Raw genomic sequence first — 20,758 nt, forward strand, 5'->3', positions numbered from 1 at the left:
GGCAGTATCATCTGTGTATTGTATGATATTTCTTAGTTCTCTATAAACACCCCAGCACTGAAGATATGTGTTGGCAATATTTCTCTGTCTTTTTGTAATGCATTCCTCTGCAGACCTCTAAAACTGTTCTTCAGAAGTAAAGGGGGGAATGTTATCTGCTCTGAACCCACACATTTTATTTTACCACAGAACAGGCTGCACTGTTCCTTTCTTTGTACTGAATTTGGTTCACTGCCTTTTGAAAGCTTTTTGACTAGTACAGTTTAGTCACTATATGACATTCCTACTACTTTATTTCAAGAGCCCCATCCATCCATCCATCCATCCATCCATCCATCCAATCAATCCATCCATCCCAATTTTCAGCTGTGATAATGAGAAATGTTACTTGAGGAATATCAGCATCTTATTTGAATTATTTCTGAAGGATCACATGACACTGAAGACTGGAGTAATGGGTGCTGGAAATTCAGCTTTACCATCACAGGAACAAATTGCATTTTAAAATATATTAAAATAGAAGACAGTTATTTGAAATTGTATTATTAGTACCCAATATTACTGTTTTTACTTGTCTTGTTGAGCATTAGAGACTTAACATAACAAAAACATCATTCCAACCATAAATTGAGTATATCAGAATGTTTATGTGTAGGGTTGAAATTCCATGTTCCATCTCCTATACCAGAAGGGTCATTTGCAGTCCTAACCTCAGATGACAGTGTTGAGTTGGAAGCCCTAGCTCACTTTTGTGGATGTCAAATACAGGATAAAAAAGGACTGTTGCTTGTGCTCGCCTGGAGCTGCTTAATTTTTTTCCTGCTCAGGACTACAAAGTCCTTGTTGCTTTACTAAAGCTAACTTTACTTTAATACTATTTGACTCTGGTCAAATTACATTATGCGCCCTCATTTGTCATTTTGTTTTAAAGTAAATTCTCAATGCAGTACAGTTAATAAAACATTCTCTTTTAAGACATTCTCTTTTAGGAATTATCAACTTGATTCGATAATTTTTGTGCAGTTTAACGTTACCTATTGCATTAACAAATATGGTCCATTCTAGCAGTGCTCTCACATATTTTGTTATTGTAACTGTGGTTAAATCAGTCATTGGAATAAATGGCAGAGAGCGGCGATAGACGGGAAATGTACAGTTGTATACCATCATGCTGTTACTGTTATACCATTAATTTATTTAGATGCCTAATTTTATCACTTTTTTGAGCACAAGAGCAGTACAACTCTGGACTACACATCAGTTTAACTATCAAAGTTGGGCGAATTTATTTACAAATCACCATGGTATTATGATCATAAGCTGATGTATTGCTGTATCAACTGCTGAGCCATAGCATCGACATCTCATCTTCTCACATGTCTACAGGTTTAACTGTAGCATGAATATATATGTTTGGATAAAACATTATCAAATAGATGCTCATAAACTGTGGAATGGAATGTTTGGGAAACTACTGCAATTATGACCAGAAAAGCTCTGAATATGGACCATTTTCCACTGATTGGTGACCATTTAGAATCAAATTCATACATTATTCATACAGTTTTTTTTAAATTTGATTCAGATTCTCAAGCTTTTGATTTGATTTTTGATTCAGTGTCTGTATACTTCAGTTACAATGGTTTGCTTAGATATGAAATTCTCTCTCTGCTGTAAGTTATAAAGGGTAGTGTTTCAGATCGATTCAAACCAGTAACAAAAACTACCCATTAAAGCAACACTAAAGATTATTTTTTTACCTTAAAGTAATGTTTCCAAAATCGTTTCAGTGGTTCATCAAGTTGTAACAAGGTGAAAGGGACTTCTGCATTCGCTTTGCGGCCCTATATCTGCTATAACCGCACTATGCAAGTTTGCCAGATTGGGTCGCGTTTCTGTAGTTCTAATGAGACATAAGAAACTACAAATATGACTTGCTTTACGGCAAGCGTTACAATAGTCATTATTTAGTTTTTCTTCGTTTCTGATGTCGCAATACATCATACTTTCATAAAATCATGCAACATACTCTACCTTGTCAGTGGACATCGTTCATTCCAAAGCCGGTGTTGGATAAACAGCGAGCGTGCGTGCGACAGTAGGCTGCGGTAGGCTAAATTGTTTACGACAGCGGTAATGGACAATTCCGCTTCCAACCTGTAGGGGGACCGCAGAGGAAAAGTTCTTTGGTGTTGCTTTAAAAGAACCTGCTCATTGTCATTTATTTCAGGAATCAGGCTACATTGATCACACCTTATGTTTTGTTTTAAAAAACAGACCTGACTCATTTAAGTCATTTGAGAATCAGACTACAGTGGTTGCGTTGTATGTTTGTTTGTACATGCAGCCCACAAGGACAACTCAATAGAATGTGGTTTCTTGGAATTTTTTCAGTCGATGCAAGTACTCATACCACAATATGAGTAACTTTTAAACATAGTAAGGATAGACATCAAGATAACTTTTTCTTGCACAGTAATTCTTTCTGAAATTTGTCTTGTCTCTATACCAAGATATTACTATTGAAAATTAAAGTGGAAATGAAGCAGTCAGTCAAGCTAACATTTAGTAAATGGATTTCCACTCTATAATCAAAAATTGTAACCATTTAAAAAAAAAAAACAAGATGTTTTGTATAGCTTTTGTAGCAAGGGCGCCACCATCTTGATGTCACAGGGTTGGTTGACTCTTATTATAGTTTTGATTCTGTTCTTTGATTTTTTTCTGCTTAGTTGCTGTAATCGTTACTAGTAACTAAAATTGTAACTAGATAAACATCAAGTAGTTGACCAATAGAAGGCTCCAGTGCTATTTGCAAGGCAATGCTGGGCTGATAAAAAATAGGCATACAAAAGTAAGTCGGCATGAAAAGTTGGTTAATTTTTTAAAACGGAATGCAAAAGGATAAAAAAAGATAATGGCAAGGTAGATGACGTTGCGTTTGGAGATTATTCAACGTATGGAGTCCTGATTGGTAAACGTGGAATCACGAGTAGAAATATTTATTCTCGGTTTCCGTGGCATGAGTGAAAATTGACTCTGTCCTTTGCTTTAACACTATAAAACTTTTTACTTAAAAAATTACATCCTGGACCAATGCTATAGTGGCCTTCCTTTTGTATTCTGATTCCCTGTGGCTGTCCAGTTTTCATCTTTTACTGTGTTACGCCCCGTCTAGGTTGAAGGACGTAACGTATAAAAAAGGAAATGATACGGTTAAAAGAAAAGAAAATTCAATTACTTCCCCAACTCCCTAATCCAAAACAGGCAATAAAGATCAAACAAAAAAGTGGCGTCGGTCTCCCTACCTCCCAAATCCAAAACACAAGTACAGGTATAAGAGCAAATAAATCAGTGCAGGGGTAATCTGGAATCTAGGTCGTTAAACAGGCATTATCACGAATATGGCAGTTCACAAGAAACAAACAAACTCTTCTCTCTTAAACTCTCTTCATTCTCAAATGCACACCCCAGAATAAACACTCTCAACAGTCTTACTAATTCACTAAGTAGAAAAGTGTAGCGAGTGAGCACAAGGCTAATGAAAACAGTAATGAAAGGAGGCTTTTATACATGTCCAGGTGTCAGCTGATCAATCAGGGCATGGCACCAATCAGACTGCAGTAACCAATCCGGTTGTCTTCCTGGATAAAAACAAACACCTCACACAACAGCATAAAACACATAAACAGACCAAAAGGGACGTAACAACTGTCTCTCTTTATCTTTCACTATCTGACTGTCTTCCAATGTCTCACCAGTTGTAGCTATAACAAAACATCCTTTTTTTTTCTTTTAAATGGTTACATTTATAGTGCTTGTTATATAATTTTTTGATTAGAGTGGAAATAATTTTAACTTTACTGACTGCTTTATTTCCACTTTAAAGCCATACTTTATATTTCTCAACATTGCCATTTAAATGACACAAAATTTGAAAAGTTGTAATCTGTTTTATGGAATTTATTAATCATTGTTGATCTTACTAATTATCTTGTTCACATTGCATTAACTAATGATGCAATATTTGTTCTTAAACTTGTATTATTAAATGTTCAGATTAAAATTAACTAAGGTTAATAGATAAAGTGTTCATTAGTTCATATTAACTTTTATAGTTAACAAAAGAAAACTTAGTGTAAAGTGTTACACCATTTATATCTTTTAAAGTAGGCGTGAAATGAAAATTCACCTTTGTAAATGCATGTTATAGATCTTATTGCAAATGATTCATCCAGGTCTATGTTTATTTTTATTTATTTTTTAAATAAATTTTAAAAACCTTCTAATTTTTAATCAAAATGGCATAACTTGATGACAGATACTATCAGTTTCATAATGACTTTTCACACGCTCAGGCGTGTGCCCGAGACACTAGCCCCGTTTACATGCACACTTTTTTGCTATTCTGATTGAGATCGTTCTGATTGACGGATTCCGGTTGACTGTTTACATGGGATGTTATCTAAACCGATCTGGTGTTTACATGTGCTGACGCTTTCAATCGAAGTCATTTTGTGACATGCGCACACAGCTTGTCTGCCGGATCTGGAAGCTCATTATTTCCACGTTTTCAATCCTGTCAAGATGGTGCATCACTTAATTGTCGCGTTTAGTTGTAGGCATGAGACGCGTTTCCACTGTCGGGCCAGTGCGAGCCATAAACGTGGCATTTTATTGTATTGTGTAGGCTATTGTTCTTTGTTAATTATTGTCTTGTTTTGTATTTGCATCAGTTTTTCATTCTCATACTCATATCACACTCATTATAGCATATAATTAAATACAGGCCATCATTATTGTAAAAAAAAAAAAAAAAAAGAAGAAGAAAAAAAGGAAATTGTCAAGTTTTATCAGAAAACTGATCAGAAAGAAATCACTGGAAACAGCCTGATCGATCGCAAAACAAGAGCGACTGTTTGCTGGCATTTTTGTTGTTTAATTGAATATTTAAAACCCAAGAATAGATGTTTTACCTCAGGTTTAATATAAAAATCGATACATTTATCATAATGAATTAATTTGTGTCAAAATTGCACATTAGTCACAGAAATAAAGTGGTTTACCGTTTATGACGTTTGTGAACGTTTACAAAAGAAAGAGGACACAAAACGTATTCGCATCTGTTTCTGTTTATTTGGTAGCCTAGTAACAGGACGTATTTACATCACATTTAGAAAGAATGTTCATTTCTACAAATATGCCACCAAAAATATGACCTGAGGAGCTTTAGCACTCTCTCCCAGAAGGATACAGTTATATTTTCAGTCAGAGAAAAAGAGGATAGTCCGAGACATAGGCTACTGAAAGATAAAATAAAAACAGGATTATGATTTGTCTGAATTCTTCAAGCGTACATATTTACCATGTTTACTATGGTAATGGTTAGCGTGCATAGTTTTTTGCATCGGGTATAAATATTCCTACCTTATTCGGTGATCAGAATCCACAACGGATCACAAACAGAAGGCATTATGTTAGCTGACAGAATTATCTGGCGCAAAACCAGGCATGCGCAGAAAGACGTACGCTCAAAGTAATCGGATCAGCTCGTTTACATGGTGTAATCTTTCGTTTGATCGGTTCATGAAAAGGTTTATTCCACCCCCTTCAATCCGAATGAAATTTCAATCGGTTTGAGCATTTTTATTCCGATTGAGGTGTTGACATGGAGCATTTTCATTCTGATTGGACTTGCACCTGGTTATAATCGGAATACAATGCTACATGTAGACGGGGCTACTGTGGTACTGATATGTGCTACACTAAATACAATATAATACGAAAATAGCTTAAAAAGCGTACGTACGGAGCCTCTAAAGCACAGGTGTCAAACTCAGTTCCTGGAGGGCCACAGCCCTACAGAGTTTTGTTCCAACCCTGCTTCAACACACATACACCTGCAGTTTTTAAATAAGCCTGAAGGACTTGATTACCTGATCAGGTGTGTTTAATTAGGGTTGAAGCTAATCTCTGCAGGGCTGTGGCCCTCCAGGAACTGAGTTTGACACCCCTGCTCTAAAGGGACATGGTGGTAGGAAAATTCTACTAAAGTTCTAAATTTTTTCAAATCTTTTGCGTTCCCCTGAGAAACTTTGCGTTCCCTCGCAAAAGGGCTCCTCTTCAGACAGCTCTATACGTTAACAATGGAGCATTTCATAGTGTTTGAACTTAGACTCAAATATAAATATATGCGGTTAGTGAGTGCTTAGGAGTTAAAGGGGTCATATAATGGTACATGCACTTTTACAAGTTGATTATACTGAAATGTGTGTTGGCAGTGCCTGTACACATCCATCATAAAATGATAAAAATCCATCCAGTGTTTTTTTTTTAAATCTCCTTATATGTTTGACCCTCTCTGAAATCAAGCCGTTCGATTTTGTGACGTCACAAAATCGACGCCCCTCCCACGATTGTGATTGACAGCAGCGTTTCAACACAGACCCGCCCTCGCTAGTGAGCGAGCTGTCCGTCATCATAGTGCATTGATATGCTGGAGAAGAATGGCGTCTAAGCGTTATGGTGTTCTGTTCTTGGGTGTAATAAGGAGCACAGCAGTCATTTTGATGTTTTGATGGAATATTCCCAAAGCACTGATGCGGGGATTCCCCACGATCAACGTCCATGCTTTCATGTTTGCGCAAATCATTTCACATCAGACAGCTTTACAAACCCGTGTCAGTTAAGCTGGTTTTGCTAAGAAGCTGTTCCTGAAAATAGGATCAGTACCAACTATTTGTGTTCCTGCTGCACCTCCAGAAGAAGAAGTGAGTGTAATGTTTTATTAACCTTTATATTAATATTTATATTAATCTTTGCAAATCGCTTGCTGCACGCTTCACGATGAATGCGGCTGTTTACACTCAGGGTACATTACGGCATGTTTTCTTTGTACGACGTTCTCAATATAATTCATAATCCCACATTTATAATAAACACCGCGTTATGGTTATTGTGTTATTGTGTTAGAAACGGTGTACGCACAGAACAGAGGGGCGGGGTGAGCAAAGCTCATTATCATTTAAAGACACATGCACTGAAATGGCGTGCTGAAAACAGAGCTGTTTTTTACCAGGTAAAATGAGTGTTTTCTTAAAATACTAATGAGAATTTTTAATTAAAGTATATTACAAACTTTTAATTTATACCCTAAAGAATCATATTAGCACAAAAATGGCATTATATGACCCCTTTAAGTAAAGTTGGCAATATATTTACAGATTCGAACTTCCCGGATCAATAACTTCTAAGCTAAACGTTGTTTAAACACAAATGACACCTATTTACAATCATAGTAACGTAAACAACGAGCTACAATCAAATTTTCCTCAACTTTTGCTTTATATTATTATTGATCTCTATGAGCAGGCGGCTGAGAGACAAGTCCAAAGAGACCGTCTGCAAAGTGCAAAACCCCAAAAAACTTTAAATAGTCATGAACTTCAATGATACACACTGTAGTGTCACCACATTTAGTTTAAACATCAATGGTCTCCTACTGGTCATACTACAACACTTAGTTTGATAACGTGATTTTGAATATTGAATATTTTTCATGATATAAAATGTTCAAAAGACTTGTCCCTCAATCGCCTGCTTGGAGACCAAATTATATTATAAAGCTCGTTTTGTGGAAAAGTGGGTTGTAGCCCGTTGTCTATATAGCGTTTTGCTCACAAAGATATTGATCCAGTAAGTTCGAATCTGTGAATATATTGCCAACTTTACTGAACTCCTAAGCACTCACTGACCGCATTTCTTTATTTGAGTCCAAGTTCAAACATACGGAGCTGTCTGAAATGCTGCCAGTGGGACATTAAACAGGAAGTGTCTGTGCGAGCTCACAACAGTATTTGCGAGGGAACGCAAAAGATTTGAAAAATATTTTTTTCTCCCATCCCAAATTTTTTACACCACCACGTCAGTTAGGGGCTCCATAGAAACACTGTGTATTGTGAAAAGGGCTTTAAAAAGAAATTTGACTTGACTTGCGCCCTGCAAACTCACATTGGTCACTCAAGTATGATTTCTTGTGCCGTGACCCTGAAGTTTCATTTGTGGCGGTAATGCTCCCCCGTTGCTGAAAAGTGATGTTGAAAACATTGATACAGGGAGCCTTCTAACCTTCTAACTTGGTATCCCATTAAAATAGCAACTGAGTAAAAGCTCGATCCATTCATAGTGTTAGGCAGAGTGAGTAAAGACAGAAAGATCCTGCTCTACTCTGCTCTTTGACTCAAGACATGCTAGCCAGGTAATACAATAAAAGTCCCGGAATGTTTTTCAGCAGCTGTGCTCAGGTATGAAAAGAGGTGCGTGACCTCTCTTAAATGACTAAAAACCCAGCAGATCAGAGCCTCTGAGAAGCCCTGAAAGCGAGTACAGAGAGAGAGAGACACGGATTGTGAAATGCAGAAATGGAAAAATGGAGAGATAGATAAAGTGAAATGGATAAACACATACAGAGATAGAGGGTTGTTAGAGTGAAATGCCTGTGAGTTTTTTTTTTTTTTTTTTTTTTTTTTTTTTCCTATCCTGTGAGTCCCAGTGTTTGCTGTGATACCGTAAGCCCCGGCTGAATAGCCTGAATTAGCTGCTGCTATGTGTGTCTGAAAGAATAGCTGTGAGTCAGCCCCTTTCGTGCAAGACTAGCATTTCATCCCCCTTTACATGCCTCTCTGCCTGTTCCTCCATTCTCGCTGACCTCCCACCTTTCTTTTCACATGACTGTTGGTGCCGCCCAACTGATGGAAGAATAAAAGGTTCTTGGAGGGGTTTCTGGTAAAGAAAGTGCCCCATGCATCACTACAGAGCTGAAATCTCTATACAGCTCTATACAAAAAAAGTTCTAAAGGACACCAATTAATTGCCCTTACTGGATTAAGGAAGTGGACGAACAACAGAGTTTTTGTTAGGGTTGATGTTTCAAATGTCTTAGACTTCCATTAAAATATAATAGATAATAATTAGATTTATCAACAAGTAATAATAATATGATAAATAGTCTGGAACTACATCTAAAATTAATTATTGGTAATAATTAAATACTTATATAATCAAATCTTTACATTTATTTTAATTTGTTTACATGTTTTTTCTTTGAAACCTGGCATGATTTATAATTCTTATGAAACATTTTGCTTAAAGTGTGTGTTATATTTCTCCAATTCAATTTGATATTTTATTTTGTAATTCATGCACTTTTGTGTGTTATTTAAGTGTACATCTTGGGGCCATTTTATACCTGTAATGGTGGCTTATTTGCAATGTATTTTGTGAAAATTATTATAATTTTTTTTTTTTCTCACTGGAACAACAAGAGTCTGGATGAAAGATGGAGCTATACTTGCATCTCAGACAGCTGTGTGTTTGGGACAAGGTTCCATGCCAAACATTTCTACCTGATTTCTTGTAAACTTCAACGGTCTTTGTTCTTATTGTGAGAGACAGAAAAAGAGGGATGGAGAAAGCCCACGGAGACCCATAGTACTAACAAAAAATTAAGTTTTAAAAGTTGTTCTCTGAACTGTTGACCAGTAAGGAATAACTTTTATCAACTCTTGTAAAGGGCTGTGTATATTTATAATGACTCATTCAGACACTTGGAGCAATGCTTCTGTGACAGGAGGTAAATACTTGATGTGTTTCTGATTCATTGGTTGCAAGAATGTTTCAGGTGTTTTCATACTACAGGGACTATATAGAGGAATAGAGAAATAAGGCAGGAAGCAGAGATATGTGTACCTCAGTGGATTTCCTTACAAACAACAGGAAGGTACTCACATTGTCCTCTGTGGGCAGACAGATGAATGTAGTGGATAAAAAGGATTTGTAAATTCAGCATGATTTGTTTACCTTTTATTAGCCTGGGTTTCCCCATGCTGCCTTGAGCGCAGCGTGATTTTATTCACGCTGCTAGGCAGCCTTGATACCATGGACCAGATTTCCCCCTCAAAAAGGGAACCAATCACAGAACGGGGAGGGAGCAGCAAGACGATGACGACGTCTATGCGACACACCGAAGCAGTTTGTTTATATCTATGGATCCAACATGGAATCAGACGCATCGATGCAGCCTTAGATAGTGTTCTAAGTAGTTTAAAACGCAAGTTTATTTCGTCTTCTTCCTCGTCGAATTTCTGTCGCTCTACATACGTCATCTGGTATAATTGAAACGTCTGGCTATGAGCTACGTACAGGCGCATTTGATAGACATTCGTAGCGCCCAATAAACGGCTCTGGGCATTCGTAAACCACGCCTCAAATACGAGAAAATTAACATGTGGTTCCCAGACCACGTCTCAATGAGAAGAGGTCTGACGTTAGCCAGGCTAACTTTTTATTACAGCCCTTCCTTTATTTCATCTTAGTCCTTCCTTAACTTCTTTACAACGTCTCACCCTCCTCACAGCTTCTCCTTCACTTCATCACAATTTTTTTCCACACTTCCTCACAGCTCCTCCCTCACTTTCTTCCAGCTCTTACCTCTCTTCTTCAAAGCTCTTCCTCTAAAACTTTCTGCCACAATTCTCACCCACTTCAGCTCTGCCTTCACTTCCTCACAACTCCTTCCTCTCTTCCTCAGGCCTCTGCCTTTATTTGTTCAAAACTCTTTCCTCATTTCCTCATAGCTCTTCCCTCATTTCCTCAAAACATCCATTTGCTTGTGCACAACTCTTCCTTACTTTGTCACAATTATGCCCACATCTTCTGTTAGCACTTCCTCTATAGGCATTTCCTCAGTTTATCATGGCTCTTCCTTCTATTCTTCACACTTATGCCCTTACTTCCTCATAACTCTTTCCTCACTCCATCACAAACCTTCCTTTTATTTCTTCCCACAGTTCCCTGTTGCATTGCACCACTTCCTCACAACTATCCCCATACTTCCTCACAGTAAGGGTACTTCTACACTGCCCTACAATCTTATAGCACTTCCATCTCTATAAATCTGTCCCAATTCTCCCACTACCCTTCCTTCACTGCTTCATAACGCTTCACGCAGTTCACCTTCCTTTACTTTCTTTTAGATCTTGCTACAGCTTTCTTCCTCACACCTTTTCTCCCACACTTTCTCACAGGTCTGCCTTCACTTCCTCACAACTCCTTCCTTGCTTCCTTATCTCTCTCTGGCTTCACATGTTCACAACACATCCATCATTCCCTTCCAGATTTTCTTCCACTTCCTCAACTCTTACCCAACTTTTTCATAGCTTCTACATCACTGACTCTTAACCCTGTTTTCTCTTCCACGTAGTTCTTCTGTAACTTCTTCATTGCTCTTCCCTCTCTTCTTTATAAATATTCCCCCACTTCCTCAAAGCTTTTCCTTTTGCTTCTCTACAAATTTTCCTCAATTTGTAAGAACTCTTTCTTTTCTTCCTCACAACCCTGCCCCCTCTTTCTATCAGATCTTCCCATACTTTCCTTACCATGGACATTCCGTCAATTCATTCTTGGCTCTTCCTTGTATTTTTCACATCTCTGCCCTTACTAACTCTACCCAGCTCTTTTCTCTGATTTTTACAACACTTCTTCACAGCGAGGGCTCTTCCTTGATTCCTTGCTTCCTTCCACATCTATTTCCCACTTTCTCACAGTTACTTACTTCCTCACAGTTCTTCTCCCACTTCCTCACAACTCATCCCCATTTCCTTACAGTTCTTTCCCCACTCCTTCACATCTCTTTCCATATTTCCTCAATTCTTTCACCAATTCCTTAGGCCTCTTTCTCCACTTAACAGCTCACAGCTCTTCACAAACACTTTTTTTTTTTTTTAACAAACAGCATTTACTTACTGCATATCTGAATCTTTGAAATCATAATGTTAAAGAAAGTGACAACAGCTTTCTTTATGAGAGACTTGTTCTTAACTAAACTTAACTGAATCCGAAATGATTCACAGAAGACAGTGATGTTCAATAGACACATTTACTTGCATCTTCAGTGATTCTGCAGTGAATAATTCGGAGGACAGTCGTTGTTAACAGCAGCAGTTATTCTGCAAGGGCGAGTCCTTGGGCTGGAGTTTGTCTGCTGAATGAAACATTTAGATATATAATACCCATGAGTATCTGTGTGGTCTAGCATTTTCTATTGTTTTGCTGATGCTGGTGATGGGTATCTGTTTGACCTCATATCTCTTTAAAGGCAATAACTCATTCAAACCTCATCCCAAGTTCTGTGATAAGACAAACAGATAGGTACATAGACTTGATATTAGTATTATGAAAACATGGTCTTGAATTTATTTTCTAACATATTGTAATCTGTGGTTTCTTTTTAACAACAAATAGTCACTCTATTTCTGCAGATGTCTACTTTATCCTTTTGAAATGTGACATTTGAATTATTTCCAGTCATTTTGAGTGAACAAAAGCCTTAAAGGGCCATTTTAGCTGTGCAGTTCATTCTGCGTCGATGACGTCAAATGGTTGAATTTGCTGAGCTACTGGCACTACCTGTTGCTATTTTTTCACAACTCTGAAAAAAAATACTGATATGATTTACATTTTACATTTACATTTATGCATTTGGTAGACACTTGGTTATTCAAAGCGACTTACATTGCATTTCAAGGTACACATTTACATTCTTATCAGTTCTAGCTCTCCCTGAGAATCGAACCCATGACCTTTGCGTTGCAAGCGCCAAAGCTCTACTGTTTGAGCCACATGATGCTGATGTGATATGATGCCACATGATGATATGGTGCCACATTGTGGGGCTTTTGGTTGTAATTTTCCATCAAAGGGCAACAAGAGAAGCAATGTAAGTCTTCCCTATAAATAATAAAGTTAATAGCTTCATCATCCTTGGTATTTTTTTTTTTCTAAGACGGTAAACCTCTACATCTTGAAAAGCTGCTACTTTCATATAAGGGCCATTCTACAGAATTGGTGCAAACCAAAAAACACATTTAAAAAGCATTTAAGTACTTAAATTTTAGATGTTTACAAAGATCCTTCTATTATCTATTGAATCCCACAATAACCCCAGAAAACCAATACAGTAAGCTTAATACATATAAAATCATCATTTATTGGGTACTTTCAATTGGGAGGTGGCTGTCCCGAACCCTAACCTCTAAATTCCAACTTGTGAAAATGATATTGAAATGTTTTTTTTTAATTGTTTCCATTGTTGTTTTTAAAAATATCTTTTTGATTTCTTTTGAAGCATTTATTTGATATTTTATTTTTAAATCATGAAACTTTATGTAAAAAAATGTGTCCCGCATTTTCATGTCACTACCGAAACAGTGTGTGTTTTAGTCCGTTGGCTGAGACTGATTTTAACCACACCCCTAGTTTTTTTTTATCAGGAAATATCCTTGTGTCCCTCTCTCTCATAGCCTCTCTTTCATTGCAGATAGGTACCATCATTTTGAGGGAAATGTGTTCAAAAGTGTGAAAATCTGTGTGTAACTTTAAGGAACGTCTTTCCAAACACCTTTTTTTCTGCAATTAAGCAAACTTTTTTGGGTGTTATTCCATAAAATTTTGTTTTTATGTGTGTACAACTGTTTAGAACTGTGCTAGGTAACCTTGTGCTGGTTATCATCTTTGAACTAGGCTCAAAAGTATCTAAAATTGTCACTACCGAAACACGTGGTGAAGTTTCAGTTGTGACATCATGGTTTTTTGAGTGTTATTCGATAAAATTTAGTTTTTGTGTGTGTACAACTTTTCAGAACTGTGCTAGTTAGCCATGTGCTGATTAGCATCTTTGAACTAGGCTCAGAAATATCTAAAATTGTCACGACCGAAACAGTCATGACCGAAACATGTCATCACTGTTTTGGTAGTGACAAAAGGGAACACAAAATCATTTATCTGGGGGAAATAAACTAAATTTTAGTGCAGTTATGCAAATCATTAGTATCTTAGTATGTTTTAGTAGTGGTTTAGTATGTGAGTTAAAATTCTGTAATGTGATGTGGTCGCTACCAAAACATTACTGTCACTAGCGAAAATGTGCCATCATAACCGAAACGTGCATGTTTTGTCTAAAATAAAGTATATTGAATTATCAACTAAGATGTTATTATAGTGTTTGGTTCAATGTATATTCAAACTAATAAATCCTTAACTTTGAAATCAGTATGATTAACTGAATACATTTTACAAAGAAAGATTGGATTCAAAATACATCAGATCTTATAAATTACACTTGAAATGTTGTTAAAATTGTAATTATTGATTTACCTGTGTAAAAAATATATATATATATTTTAGGGCTGTCAAACGATTAATCGCGATTAATCGCATCCAAAATAAAAGTTTGTTTTTACATAATATATGTGTGTGTACGGTGTATAATTATTTTCTATATATAAATACACACACATGCATGTATATATTTAAGAAATATTTGCATGTATATACTGTGTATATATATTTATATTATATATAATTTATATTATATATAAATATTTTATATATAAATAACACATTTTTCTTAAATATATATGCATGTGTGTGTATTTGTATATATAGAAAATAATTATACTCCATACACACACATATATTATGTAAACACAAACTTTTATTTTGGATGCGATTAATCGCGATTAATCGTTTGACAGCCCTAATATATTTACATGGTAGATGTAAACAAAATATTAATATAGGTCAATATAAGCCTTCTTTTTAAATTATTTATTATTGTGTTTCGGTTGTGACAAATTTGGGGAGAGGACATTTTTTTCAAAACTTTTTGAAAATACAATATGATTATTAACTGCACAATTACTAGAAATGTGTACCTTTGATATTATACAATTTGCATACATACAAAATTTGTGGAATTTTTTTTTTTTTTTTCAAGACGTTTCCCACTCTGACTTTGAACCAATTCTGTAGAATGGCCCATAGATACCTCACATGATTGATGATAAATTGTTTACAATCAGAGAAAAACTTCAACTTGCACTTCTTTCATTAACTTTGTTTCTTGCGGAAATTTGCTAATGTCTTCAGCTTTATACAATCAACACAAGTTTTCATTTTGAGAACTCATAGACAGATTTGAACACTGAGACACATTTGAATTAGAGGAATCTCTATCACTGTCTGATTCCTCCCTACCACCATCATCTTTCTTGACTTGTTTAAAAGCCTTGCCACAGCTTTTTGAAAACAGATTTTGCTTCCTTCTCAAATTCAACATCATTTTCTTCTTCATCCATTTCATCAGCATCTGCCACACAAATGTTTTGCAAATGTTCAGCCTGCTCATCGGACTTATAGAGCGTGCCAGTTTCACTAGGCTTAGTAATAATCTCTGTTGCATCAGGTTTGTTCTCAGCAGCCTCAACTACAATCGGCTCGTCCTCAACGGCTTTGATCACGGATGTACCGGAAATGTCTGTGTCCATGATCAGATGTTGCAATGATGTTACACTGTGTAGTCAAAGCCATCAATTTTGCCTGGGGTGCGTTTCCCAAATGCAGCGTTAGTCAACTATGGTCACAAGTTTCATCGTTATCAGCATAGTTCACAGAGTCTGTGTTTCCTGAAAACTTAGTTCTAACGAACATTCGCTAACAGCATTGCAAAGTTGTGTGTGGTTGGATCGACAGGTTAACCTGTGGTTAGAAGCATAGTTTCTTAAGCCAAATAAGCAAGCTGACATTCAGTACAATCTATATCTTTTATTTAGAATACATAAAAATGTCATTTACGTCTTTTAGTTTGTCAAGAGATTTAAAGCATAGTTTTTGAAGTGCGCATGTGCTCTGGTATGCAAGAACAACCCTATGATTGAATATATAAATAAAGCAAAATAACCGAGAAAAATGAGAAATAGTCATCAGATGCCATGTCTGTAATTTATAGCAAAACATCTAGCATTAATTCGATCTCAAACAGATTCATTAAAATAAGTTATTACTCCACCACTGCATGACATCATTAACCGACTTAAATTGGTTAAATAACCAATTTGCGACAGTACGGTTTCAGAAAACAGTCGTGACTAGCTAGTTGATTTCTTCAGCGATGCATCGTACTATGGTAGTTAAGCAGCGAGTTACGTGGTTGTACGGGAAGTGCACCCCAGAACGATTTCATCAACTCCATGAAAACTTGTATTCTAAATGAGACTAGATGCTTCACCAATGGTGACTTACAATCAAGAGGGATTTTCTTGATAGGGGAAACCAATTTTCCATAACAAGATACCTCTTGCGCAAGGACTGTATAATTAAGTTGGACAGTATAAACTTTTTAGAAGGGCTACTTAAATGTAAAACAGGTACAAAGTAAGCAATTCAACACGACACCGACTTTGTTTACGACACCTTTAAATGCTAATAAAAGGACAAATTTAACACACAAAGAACAAACGCACACAAAAAAGATAGACAGTTTTAGCACTCAGCCACAAACGCACTCACTCTCACCACGCTCCGTTCACTCCCAGCATGCACTCTGACAGAGAGAGAAATGCTGCTCAGTCTTGTAACTGAGGCATCTATTCTTTGTTCTAAAGTCCAGCTAAGTGGCTTTTGACCCAGTTTTGAGAACGTGCTTCTTCGAGTGTGCACCGAAATCTTGACAATTCATCTTATATGAATAAGGAAAGAGACCACAGCCAGGTTGAGAGTTATGCTCCATCTCTCTCTCTCTCTGTCTCTCCTTCTAACTTACTGTATAACAGCTCTTCTCACAAACAATGTTTCCTTTTTCGCTCAGTGCCTCAGTCTCGGTGTGAATATGGCATTATCACCACTGTCTGACAGCACAATTTTTTGTGTTTCATAGATGGTTAATCCCATCCAAATCGAACATGTCTGTTTATCCTTGCATAGCCTAACCTTAGTAAAAACGTATGAAGCAAAATTAGCAGAATTTTAATCCCATCAGGAAAAGAATGTCCGTAAATGTAGTATTTTATTTTTCTACAAAGCTTCTCCTCATTTATTCAGCCCAGGCTCATTAGAATAACGTACCTGTGGCAACATTTTTGCTAAATGCAAAATACGTTGTGCCGTGCGTTTCACGACAGTGAAATGTCCAGTGAGTGGCGTTAAAAGCGTGATGAACATGAATATGGCAGCGTTTTATTATGTTGGATTTTGTACATATCACCACAGTTCTGAATTGAAATGTCCAATGAGTGGCGCTAAAATGCTCCATTTTAAAATAACGTACACCTATACTAGTGTTAATTTCTGTTGGATACCGCAGATATGTATGTATTGGTACATATTTTGCGTTTTGCAAAAATTTTGCCTCATTTTGACCATCTTTGAATGCCATAAAGCTAAATTTCTCGTCGCATTTGCTGGTGCATCTTCATTATGAGTTTAGATATTTTGCCATGTTTCTAAGAGAAATAACAGTTCAAGTATTGCTGGCATCTCATTCAATATAAAAATGAAAATGAAATATGTTTGATTGTGGACTGCTCAGAATGGCCCCTGTAGTAATGTCTAATTACAGTGTTTCTCTATCGACTTGACACATTTCTTCAAATGAACGTAGTTGCTCTCAAAACAATTAACACAGCAAACTAAACACTCTTATGTTGGCAAAACATTTCAGTATCACTGCTGTGCTTATTCTAGTAATGCATTCATCAAAAATAAATAGCAACATCAAAACTGCAAGTGTGTTCTCTGATTTGATAATAAATTCAGCTGTAGATACACAAATACACGAATGAAAATACATGTTTTTCGTGTTCTTTAATCCTTTAATTTACAACGAAGAGTTTAGTTGTATAACAATGAGTTTTCGCCCCAAAACAATAAAATAAGTAGATAAATAAATAAATGTATACTGCAATCATTGAATCAATGAACTTTAAAGATCTTGTCTCTCATTTACATTTGGTCAAAGAATTATATATTTTCAGGATTCATGCATCGTGGGAAAAAAAAAAGCTGTGAATGTTAGATCTTCTCCAAATGCCTCTTCCATCGCTTGACGAAGACTTGGTTGTTGTGATCATATACTTTCCATCTCCAAGAGGAGAATATGCTGGAAGGAACACCGTCCTGAAATGCTGAATGGTGAAATTGGAAATTGACCCAAACAACACAATTTCACTCAATTTGCTCCTGATCACCCTGCGGAAAGTGAATTTCATTGAGGGAGTTGATACATGTTCAGAAAATGTTGAAGCCTTTCGGTGTTGTAGGACCCCAAGACAACATTGTCTGCCACAACACCAGTGGATTGCAGCTTGTTGTCCAGGGACATTAACTGTGGCACAATGTTATGTTGGGCTGAACTCTCTGTCCAGATTCTTTCAAGGAAAGACCATAATTTATGACATGCTCAATTAGGCAGGCTCTGATTTCATCTGAAACCTGTCTGTACCCTATCCTTCTACCTCTCCTCCCTCTTCTTACACCTTGCTCTCCCTTTCCCCTCTGTCCATGTCTTCTTATATTTTCTTCTCCTGCTCTTTCAACTAATACCATTGCCTTCCACTCTACCGTCTTTTCTCCCTCTACTCCTCTTTCTAAATCCTCAACTCATCACCTCTACCTATACAATCTATTAATTTCCCCTCATCTCTTTCTTCCTTTCCTCTCATCTCTCTTTTCCACTGTCCCTCTCAATTTTACCCTTCCTCTATCCTCTCCAAAAACCTCTCACTCTTATACCTCTCCCTTTTCCCAATCTTTTTTTTTTTTTCCCTTTTATAGTTTTTGTAATTGAGATAGCTGTGTAAACAATTAGGACATTTGATTTTCCTGTGTTGTGTGTATTACTAATCAGCAGATATGTATTTGGGGCTAAATGAGAACATTCCAAGTGCAACTGAGAATTTAACTCCGTTGTTTGTTGTGTTTGGAAAAATGGTGCACAAATGATTTTTTTGTAAAACCAATAAAAAGAGCTGCAGTTGTTTTCTCCTGATATATTAAAGTTTTGGTTGGCGGTATGATCTACTGTGTAAACATTTGAGAATTTTGTGCACAGTGCTTTGAGAAAATTATGCATGTGATTTGTAATTTGCATGAAATTAAGGAAAATGTACAACCTTTTTAGGACAATTACAAAGTGTTCAGGTTACTGTGTTAACTGTTTTGAGCACAGTGACCTGAGTTTGGAGAAATGTGTCAAATCGATTGAGAAAAACTGTAATTCCCTCCCTTTATACATGCATTATATTATTATATTTTTTTCATATATGACTTTCCATAATGCCCACATCCTGACACTTCTAATTTAATAAAAAAACTAACCAATCCTATTTTAAAAAGTACATGAAATGATAAAAATCCTCTCATAATAATTGTATCTCAATATCATTTAGCCTAATCACATTTTAGCCTATATGTTGATATGTTGGATTATGGGGTCTGGCTCATAATTGGTGCTCATTCTTACCAAAGGTGTTCAATAGGGGTTCAGGTCTGGGCTTTGTGCAGGACAGTCAAGTTCTTAGTAAATCCACACTCAGTAAATCACTTCTTTATGTACCCTCACAGGGGCATTGTCATGTTAGTACAGAAAAGGACCTTCCCCAAACTGTTGCAGCACAATTTTCTACAATGTCATTTTATGTTTGCAGTGTAAAGTGATAAATACACAAACCTGAAATTTACACATAAGAACATGGAAGGTTTAGATACAAAATCCAAAGAAATCTAGGCCCAAAACACCCAACAGACATAAAACTCTAAGCTCAAGTTTCTGATCTATAATGCAAATGAATTGCATCAATGTTGATGTGTTGTTGATGTATCTCCACAGTATAGCAATAAGATTTCTATGAAAGGAAAACAAGTAACACTGGCTATATCTCTCAGTTAGACATTAATTCAATGTGAAAAACAACTAAATATATTTTTTCCATTCATTCCTTCTGCTTGCACCTCTCAGGATTCTGTGGAATTGGAGGAGAGTTCTTGCCCCGGCCCAGCAAACTCACAGCAGCCTGGAACTCGACACAGTTTCGTTCAGGAGCACTTCCAAGCTCAATACAGGTCAGACACCCCTTAGTCTTTAATTTAAGATCAAGTCCGCCCTTCATCCGTCTGCCTGAGCTTTGAATTCTACTGGGACACTTGTGTGGTATTAGCCATCCTTGACTGTGTACTGTATACACTATTTTATGTTATCATACTGTAGTAGCATGTAACAACCTGCATGCAATTATACATACAGAAAGAATGTTATACTGATAAGTAGATAGAAGGGATGCACAATTTGGTCAAAAATCATTATTTTACAAATATTGTTATCAACTCTAACATGATAAACATGTAAAGTTACTTCTCATATTACTGCTGTTTAGAAAAAGGTTAAAAGAACAAAAAGCCCTAAAATCAAATCTCATGTTAAATAGGTTGTTTGAAACTACATCTTACAATATATGTGTGCGTCTCAATCAGCTCCCTAGTTCATGGCCACTTATCAGGGAGTCGGACATTTTAAGGGCTGTCTTCCTAAAAAGTCCCACAATGCACTGTAAAAACCAGGAAGCATTGATGCCTGATAAATTGATAAATCACGTGAGCTAACTCACTACATATTATAAACGATAGATGTTTTTTTTAAGATCCAAACCATTATTTAATTATATCTCAGCATAAACATACATCGCTAGACAGGTAGTGAACAATCTAGCTAACATTTATAATTTATTTATGTAATTAAGCAAAGAGGATGCTTGAAAATAGATGCTTGTTGCCTGAAATAGTGTCCCAATGTGTAATGAGTCAACTGTCCTTACCAGTGGCCAAATTCACGACCTAGGAAGCTAGGGAGCTGATTGAGACACACCCTATG

General features: G+C 36.4%; 1 protein-coding gene across 2 annotated transcripts in view; it reads left to right on the forward strand.

Moving 5' to 3' along the window:
- usp43a (ubiquitin specific peptidase 43a) overlaps positions 1-20,758 on the forward strand; it is a 113,758-nt gene that overhangs the window by 30,287 nt on the left and 62,713 nt on the right. For both annotated transcript variants that reach the window (XM_079883217.1, XM_079883218.1), the window contains exon 3: positions 19,850-19,953. In XM_079883217.1, the coding sequence (XP_079739343.1) occupies positions 19,850-19,953 (104 nt within the window). The remainder of the gene's footprint in view (positions 1-19,849; positions 19,954-20,758) is intronic.

The sequence above is a fragment of the Squalius cephalus genome (assembly GCF_949319135.1).
Source record: "Squalius cephalus genome assembly, chromosome: 10".
Taxonomy (NCBI): Eukaryota; Metazoa; Chordata; class Actinopteri; order Cypriniformes; family Leuciscidae; genus Squalius; species Squalius cephalus.